At 39.7% G+C, this 9,188-nt stretch overlaps 1 protein-coding gene across 3 annotated transcripts in view; it reads left to right on the top strand.

Moving 5' to 3' along the window:
* Window positions 1-308: 308 nt before the first annotated feature.
* The window catches only part of nags (N-acetylglutamate synthase), a 51,453-nt gene continuing 42,573 nt past the window's right edge, over window positions 309-9,188 (top strand). For all 3 annotated transcript variants that reach the window (XR_010969071.1, XM_068013326.1, XM_068013325.1), the window contains exons 1-3: window positions 309-743; window positions 4,095-4,369; window positions 5,696-5,909. Coding sequence is in view for 2 of the 3 variants with exons in the window: in XM_068013326.1 (XP_067869427.1) it covers window positions 384-743; window positions 4,095-4,369; window positions 5,696-5,909 (849 nt within the window). In the remaining variant the exon portion in view is untranslated. The remainder of the gene's footprint in view (window positions 744-4,094; window positions 4,370-5,695; window positions 5,910-9,188) is intronic.

Genomic DNA, 9,188 nt, shown 5'->3' with positions numbered 1-9,188 from the left:
AGAACTTGAAGCAATACTCCAGCTGAGGCTGAACTTTAGAAGTTTTATCTGTTTAAAGTCTTTTTTTTTGTATTTCAATTGTTCTGCAATCTGTCAGTGTTTCCCCCCCCCCCCCCCCCAATAATTCGTGGTGATATATGTAGTATGTGCCCTTGTTAAGCAAGGAAAGGAGCCTAGAATGTGGAATAGGTGCCCTGACCTCATGCCAAGGTGTTTTGGAGAGACTGAGGCGGAGACTGGGCGTGTAGCAGCTGCTGAAATGGGGGTGATTGACAGCCCGGTGTGCGCTCCTCAGTTTCTCCAGCGGCACTCGTCACTTTCAGCGCTGGGTTGCAAAGTTACAGGATCCGGGTGCAGCATCGATCAAATCAGATTGTCAGTCAATGGCTACAGCGAGTTCGGCATCTGCCGGCACAAGGGCCGTGGCCAAAGCCGGACAGTTCCTCTCCTCGAAACATGTCCTGGGAGCCTCCTCCTGCGCCCCGGTCCCGGGGCTCCGCCAGCTGAGCACCGTGAAAGCCAGCGGGCACAACAATTCGCGAAACAGTGCGACACAGGAGGCGGATCGCTCGGTGCCGCTGGTCAATCACCACCGGGCCACCCGCTCCCTTGTCTACAGGGACGTGAAATTATTCCTGAACGAGATCGGCGCCGATCCCAGGGAAGCCCGCTACTGGTTAACCCAGTTTCAAAACGCTAGCACCGGCAGTAGCAGCAACAACAAACTCTTCGCAATGGTGGAGGTAAGTGCAACAGCAACAAGGCACAGTAACAACTTTGGCGGAAACTTGTAAATCATCTCTGTGCCTCAAATAAACTTATCGGCTTGTTTTTTGTTTACTTAAAGATTTGGTGTTCAATTTACAAAATACAATTGGAAAGTTGTGAAACTCTCCTCCCACTCGTGATTTTGCCTGTTTTTTAAATAAAAAACATGGGCCTGTAGTTTGTGTGTATCAAACCCAAATTATTTTTAATCGTTCTCATGCGGTCAAAATACAGTGTTGTCACCTTTACACTTTCACATGATTTTCAAACCAGGCAAAACAATGGTGTCCGCTGGTATGGCTTTGTATTTAAGATTGCTCAAAGCACAAAGAGCTATTAAGCAATTGATTTATTAGTGGCCGTTGATTCCTCTCATCCTCTGCTGGACGGACTTTAAACCCACTTGAATAATGCACACTGTCTTGGCTTTTTATGTTCATAAAATGAAGGTAGTCATAACCTTTGTTAATATAGGAATAACCAAAATGTTCCATCCATATGGTGAAATTCCCAATATGTGCATTTATTTCGCAATGGAAAACTGTAAGAGGCACCTGAATTCCCAATATGTGCTCTCGCCAGGTGAGGCTCTAGCCTGAACTCAAAATTACTCCTACAAATACTCCTACACTCCCTTCAGTTGATGTGAGGTGCCACCACACTCACTTATCCTACCATATAATAAGAGGATGATATACTGCAGTTACAAGGGAATTGAGAGATGAGGAAAGGTTAACGTGACATTGTAAAAGTGAGATTGAAGTTTGACAATTTATCATTTCAAGATCAAGACGATTTTCTCTCTTGGATCTTGCTCTAGAAGGTGTTGTTCTAGATAACTTGTGACTTTCTGCACCTTCTTTTCATTCTTGCTCATAATCATATACAATGTTCATTGTTTCTCTACCACTTTGGGGCCAGAGACAGATGACATCTCCTGTGATACAATCGTGATTTCGCAAACATGGACACTGCACCATGTGATGTGACAAGAAAGGAATACATTGACCAATACATATTGAATTTTGGGATTCTGCAAAGGATTCATAAAGCAGATACCATCTAAACTTTTCAGCATTAAATTAGTTTTGCTAAACATTACCATGTTTGATTGAGGACAATAAACTCTTCAATTGCACAGACAAGATGTTCTTAGAAGTCATACACTGAATATCATGTGGAAAGGTATGCTAATTTTAACTAGTTCATAATCTGTGCTGCAGTAATTCATGGATTTGCATTGAGTGTAGACAAAAATTCCAAACTCTTCAACTGCAAGAAAGCGTTTCATCAAATCCAGTAGATCTTTGGAAAAAAAAAAGAGCATTACTATGTCCAATGAAGCTCAATCATAAAAATAAAGGATCAAGCCAAAACTGTAGTAATGATAATGTTGAACTAACAGGTTGGTGTGCCAAAAGTCTCGTCAACTGATCCTTTGCTTGTTCCAGACTGATCTGTGTGTTAAATAACAGCAGAGTGCTAAAGTTGGATCAGCTTCAATCATTGGATGCGGATACACTTAAAATATGATCGTAGTGTAGTGTTTACAGCTGAATCAGAGGAAGTGTGCCAAAACTGATAAACAGAAGCCTATTTAGTCAGGAAGCAGTTTGAGTGTGTAAATGAGTGTTGCACTGACTGGATATATGCTTGCCTCCATTCTGAAAGCTTAGCAAGATCAAATTGGAAAACATTAGAGTAAATAGTGTTCAAAGGAACCTAACTAATTGATCACAAAAGACTACTGGATTTAAAAGATATACAGAATAGAACTGCACAGGCCTGGAATGCTGTTAGAAACTGAATTACATGCTGGAATTCAGCAAAGGAAGACAACATGTTGATAAACTAGTGAAGTATATTCCTCCTTGTTATTCATGCAAACCATAGTTGCCTATTCTTTTGATGCTGATTGAAGGTGGTGCATGAGAAAACTTATGTATGTAATGGTAATTTTTTATACTAATCCTACATTAACCCCATATTCGCTACCACATCCCCACCATTCTCCTACCACCTACCTACACTAGGGGCAATTTACAATGGCCAATTTACCTATCAACCTGCAAGTCTTTGGCTGTGGGAGGAAACCGGAGCACCCGGCGGAAACCCACGCAGACACAGGGAGAACTTGCAAACTCCACACAGGCAGCACCCAGAACTGAACCCGGGTCGCTGGAGCTGTGAAACTGCGGTGCTAACCACTGCGCCGCTATGTAGCCATAGGCTTAATCTACAGAGAAATCTGGACAGTAGCATCCAATGACAGCAGAAGCAATGACCAGGCATTTTTCTCACAGATGGAAGACAGCTACCCAAGCACATGTTCAAAAAGTACAGTTGTGGATCCAGAATGGGTGCAGTAACAACAAGAAGCTGTTGAGGATACTGGTTTGACACTTGACAAAGCATTGCAAGATATGCAAAGTCAAAAAAGATGGAGGGAAGATTGGCCAGTATATTTGGAGTTTAGGTCATGACATGAAGAAAAAGAAACAATTGCCAACTGTTTGTAGTAAATCTTCATATAGATTCCTAAAACACACAAAACTAAATCAAAAATGGTGCCATGCTAGAAATATCACTCTTGGAATGAGTTTGAAAATTGTTGTATTTTGATAAATTTATGTTTTAACATGAATGCTGACAGAAGGGGTATTAGAAGCAAGAACATTAGGGCTATTAAAATACAGCTGGATGCTAAATTGACGGGTTAAGGTATTAGAAAGATGAACTTTGATGGACCAAAGAACCTTTTTCCATTCCTGATTTTTTTTTCTTGTGTTTTATAACACTGGAAGTTTCACCTCCAGTTTCAGGGAGGGCTTTGTGACTCTTCTGGCATAATACACTGCAGAATTTTTTTTTGTAATGCAACCACTCTTGTGCTTCTATTGATTTAAAAGAAGCATGAGAGAGCAGGAAAAAGTGCATCCCTTCAAAGAATAACATTACATTATGACTCTCCCACAGTTTTCAGTGGGTGGGAAAAGTGTCAAAATGATAGAATGTGTGCTGTAAATCTTTGCAACGAAGAGTTCTGTGGCTCAATTGGTTTTAAAATTCAGTTGAACTAAAATAGCAAGGAAATTTTCTTTTTAGATGACGGAGATGGATTTGTGAGGGCGTGAGCAGGTTACAGAAGGACACTTTGAACCTGACCCAGAATTCATATGACCCATGGTTTAAAAAAAAACTTACCAACGGGCAGTGGGAAGTAGAGGCTAAATATGTCATATGTTAATAATCTGAAAATAGAAGCATTACAGCCACCACCATGAACTGATTTATGGTATTGGCTAACCTATATTTACATCTGTTAGGTGGATGAAGAGATCTTTTGCTCGAAAGAGATGGTATCCAGTCTAGCATTCGGCCTGGCATTCCTGCAACGTATGGACATGAAACCTATGGTTGTGATGGGATTATCGTGCCAGCATGCTGAAGACAGATCAAATTCATTCACTGAAACCAAATCCTTATTACTCAGGAATTGCAGGATACTAACTGATGCACTGCACAGAAATTCAGCTGTCACTATGCCATTTTTTAATGGAGGATCCTTACTGCAAGCAGAGGAGTCTTCATCTCACAACAGGTACAGCTATTTTTAAGTATGACAGGCAAAGTTGTTAAATCTAAAATATCAGTGATTTGTAGGACAGGGAATCAAGAAACAAGTTGAATGCCAATGGCATACAGTAAAGACAAAATAATCAAATCATTTTTAAAGTATAAAGTAAAGACCATATGAGCATATGGTCTTGCTTCACTGTATATTGCATAGCATATAACACTAACTGGAGAAATGATAAACTTTGAGATAGAGATTTAATTTTTCCAGTTCTAATATTAGTTATGCTGGAAAAGGAGAGGAGAAACACTAAAAGGTGGACTGATTTTCCCTCCTCCTCCCCCCACCCCCCACCCATGAGGAAGGAATCACTGGCCCTAGCACAGAACTACTATCATACCTATCCATGTGTATGACTGAGCACCTCTCAAATGATTAGTAGTGGTAAGCAGCGATAGGTACTGAACTGTTACAACTAAGTTCCAAAATGTTGAGGGCGAAATTTCTCTTAAGCAGGAACATCCCTACTTTTTTCTGTGAACGAACAATTTAGCAACAGAATTGTAGCTCAGAAATTTCGGCTTCAAATCATGCAATTTAACTGATTTTGTTAGCAGGTCATTCAAAATGGAGAAGAATGGGTATTCTCCCTTTTTCATTAAAAAGAGAATTTAGTCCCCATTATCACATAACGCCTCAACCTTGGGAATGGAGCAGAAATGGCTCCTTTATTCAGCAGTGTAGCGGTCCAAAAATTAATTTATTGATTCAATTTTCAACCTATATAAGCTCAAGAATGAATTTAGAAAAATACAGGGCTGTATGTCCATAAAGATTTCATTCACATTCAATAGATGAAATATTTAGCCTGAAAGGTCCATTGAAGGACCTCATCGTGTATTTCTTTAATGTTCTTACTTAAAATTTAGAAAAAGGAGTAGGCCATTCAGTGCCTCGATCCTGTTCCACCATTCAATTTGATCATAGCTGATCTGCACCCTAATTCCATTTACCTAACTTGGTTTCATATCCCTTAATACACTTGCCCAACAAAAATCTATCAGTCTCCATTTTGAAATTTTCATTTGACCTAGCTTCAACAGCTTTTTGGAGGAGCGAATTAGAAATTTCCACCACCTTTTATGTGAAGAAGCGCTTCCGGACATCATTGCTGAATGGTCTATCTCTAATTTAAATTTATGCCCCTTGTTCTGAACTCCATCATCAAAGGAAATAGTTTACATCTATCTACTCCTATTTCTTATGTTCTTACAATATGTTCTTTGGCTGCCAAATTATACACCAAGGACTGCAGTGGCAATTGCATTGACTCTGCTTTCTATTGTGTAGTTTTGGGAGCGTAGTTACAGTGGAGGAAGATCTGTTAAATTGGAGCCTGGAGTCAGGTCACATTCCTATCGTTTGCTCTGTGGGAGAGACCTCCGATGGACAATTGGTGCTTTTAAATTCCTTGTCTGTCACAGCGACAATTGCCAAGTTAATGCAACCCCTGAAAGTGATGTTTCTGAACAATTCAGGAGGTATTCTGGACAGTGACAAAAAGGTGAGTAAAATAATTTTTCTTTGCTCAATCCATAAACATGTCAGGAGCTCCTATAAAGGACAGTTAATTAGGTTGACATTGTACACTCTAGAGTGTGTAAACTTATCAGTTGGTTCTAAGGAGTACTGTTGATTTTTTTTTCTTTTAAAGAATTCAGAAAATGGTATGGATTTGATTGAGCGCTATATCTCTTTTACCCTTTGGCCTTATCCGACCTCTGAGTCCACCCATGTCAGTCTACCTGATGTCAGCTTGAACCTTCTACACCCTCTCTTTACCGGTTCTCTAAATTGGTAATCCTTCTATCACCCCTAAGTTGCTGCAGAGATTCTTTTGAGTCCTTGCTGCCCTCCTAGCTGTAATGTTCCTCCCACAGTCAGGTGCTCAGTGAAGCAGTGGACAAGTATATTTCCAGACCTTGAGATGGCATGCTGTATATCTCTCCCTCCCCCACCCCACTCCCAACATTGGGACATCTTACTTGGGGGAGCAAGAGTCAATACTACTGGTAGGAAGGGAAGGACAGATAAAAAGCACAAGTGAAGGTAATGGGTGTTGGAGGGAATTTTCTGGTATGTGGAATACAGCCACACATCATGTGGGTAGGAGACTTAAACCAAATAGTGAGTATCTGTTGGAGCAGGATTTAGCTTTTAAATACCAGAAACTGCCCTTGAAAGTCGCTATGTTTTTTATTACATACATGAACCAAACATTAAAGAGAGGTAACATTCATCCCTGACATATATTGCATAATATGAATAATTGTATCACGGATACTTGGGTCTTTTGTTCACTAAATGCTTCCCAGCTTTTGCACGAGTGTTCGAAGATAATAAATGAATGTTTCAGCATGATTTATGCTGTATTAGAGGAAATGGGGCCAATTTTAAAGTGTTTAGTTAAGGGGACTGAATGCATAGTGGATCAGAATGTGACCCTTTCAACTCTAGGACTGGCTTTCAATCAGATTTTCACTAGGTTTGCAATTTCAGATAATAATCTGAGACTATAATAACTTGATATTTGTCTGTAATCGGATTCATTGTAACATTGCATTCTACCATTAAGAACAGAAATTCCTAACAATTCCTCACCCCCGAATTGTAGAAGAGCAGGCCTGTGGATTTCTATCTCTGATGTGGCTCTGTTTTCATTAATGCAGAAGGAAAGCGTGAGTAGAGTACTTTCAATCTTGAGTACTCCTTCAAATGAGCATTTAAGACATGAATGCTTAAAACTTTGTCTAAATTTCCTTTCACCATTATTTTGGAAGAATTAGCCCATTTATTTTAAATTGAAACCGGAATGGGAATATGCAATAAATGCATTAAATTTTTACATGCTAGCATCTACTAGTCATATGAGCTTGTAATATTAAAAACTGTTTCTTCTTGTAAGATTATCTTGTCTTTTGGTGTATTTTGCAGCCATGTATTTGGAGGTCTTTCTGCAATTGATCGACACAAGAGTTTAACAATAGTTAAAGAACCCAGTCACCAGCGTAAAGCACGGAATAAAGAAAACTCTCCATAGCTTTGATCAGAGTTTCCTCATACAGAATTCAAAGTTTGGCAAACGAACTGATATATAGAAATACATAGAAGGTACAACACGGAAACAAGCCTTTTAGCCCAAACAGGCAATGTTTGCATTTACCTTCCATGTAAGCAGTTAGTTCTAACCCCAGTTGCCCAACTTGTTCCCAAACCCCTTCAACCCTTACCTTTTGCATTCACCTATCTAGTTTAATCTTGTGTGTTGACATAGTTTCTGGCTCAACCACAACCCAGGAAATGAATTCCACATCCTCACAACTTTCTGTGTAAAGAAGTTTCTCCTGTTCTCTGTTCTAAATCTCTTGCATTTAATGTTGCATCCATGACCCCTCATAACTGACCCCTCAACTACAGGAAGCAATCTACTTCGCTCTACCCTGTCCCATCATTTCATAATTTTAAACACTTATATCTTATTGGCCCATACTCTTGTATTGTTCCAACAAAAAAAGACTCAGTATTTCAAGTCTTTCTGCATCTTTGTATTTCCAGGTAGCATCCTCGTGAATGAGTTGTACCTTCTCTAAAGTCTTAAATATCCTGCCTAAAGTGTGGAGTCCAATACTGCACACAGTTCACTAACTGAGGTCTTATTCAGGTTTTCTAAAAGCTCATCATTGTCTTAGTTTTTATTTTCTATACCTCTATTTTATTTTTATAGCCATATCAATCTGAGGTGCTGCTTTTACTGTCTTGTGAACCTGTAACTGCAAATCACTCTGCTCTTCCACGACACTGACCCTACTTCCATTGATATTAATATATCACCTCATACTTACTGACAATTAATTCCATCTGTCACGTTTTAATCCATTTCACCATCTTATCAATATCCCTTTGCTGCTTCCTTTGGTCTTCTCAAGAACTATGCTTCCTATTTTGGTATCGTCTGTAAATTTCAACACCGCTCTCTGTAGGCCTCTGTCCAAATCATGGATGCACACAATAAATAGAAATGACTCCAGAATTAAAACCCCTGAGGCACCAGTACCCAACCACAACCACTCTGAAATACTCCTGCTGACACCTACTCCCTGTTTTCTGCCATCTAACCAATTTTTAATCCAGTTTTCCATGCTCCATCGAATTCCATATCCTTTAATATATTCCAGTAATGTCTACAACAGTATCAGTGAAGCAACCAGGTCAAACTAAGCAGTCTATAGCCTATAGCAGCACAAAGCTGCCTGTGTGCACAAAGGAGTTGTGATAGTGCTGAACATTACTGAAATAGGCATTTGTGGAACTACTGATTAGATGAGGGTCTAGTATTATTGAAAGTACTCCCTAATGCTTTCCTTCTACTTTTATTAACAGTGCTGCATGGATTTCTTTTGTTTATAGATTTGGATAGCACACTTCAGGAACCTGCGTATTAATCAGACCAGATGAAAGCCTTCTCTCTCTGGCTGTAAAAATCTCACATGCAATGAGATTAGGCAGCCTCATCCCAATTTCTGGTTAAGATGTGCCCACAACACAAAGTACCCATTGTTTGGCACTGAATTTGCAAAGTCAGTCAGAGATATAAAAATGGCTGGTGTGGGAAATGGAGTTGGAATTATAGTACATTGTTCAGGAAGAGTAAAGGGAGCTTTACTCTGCATCTGCTACACAATGCCTGACCTGGGAATGCTTAATGCTGACATCAGGTGCAGCAAGTAGGAAGGTGATGTATTATCCAATTTCATCAGTACCAATATCCCTCATTTTGACAACC

The sequence above is a fragment of the Heterodontus francisci genome, chromosome 33 (assembly GCF_036365525.1).
Source record: "Heterodontus francisci isolate sHetFra1 chromosome 33, sHetFra1.hap1, whole genome shotgun sequence".
Taxonomy (NCBI): domain Eukaryota; kingdom Metazoa; phylum Chordata; class Chondrichthyes; order Heterodontiformes; family Heterodontidae; genus Heterodontus; species Heterodontus francisci.
Note: the sequence above shows the minus strand (reverse complement) of the source record. Positions and strands in the feature narration are given on the sequence as shown.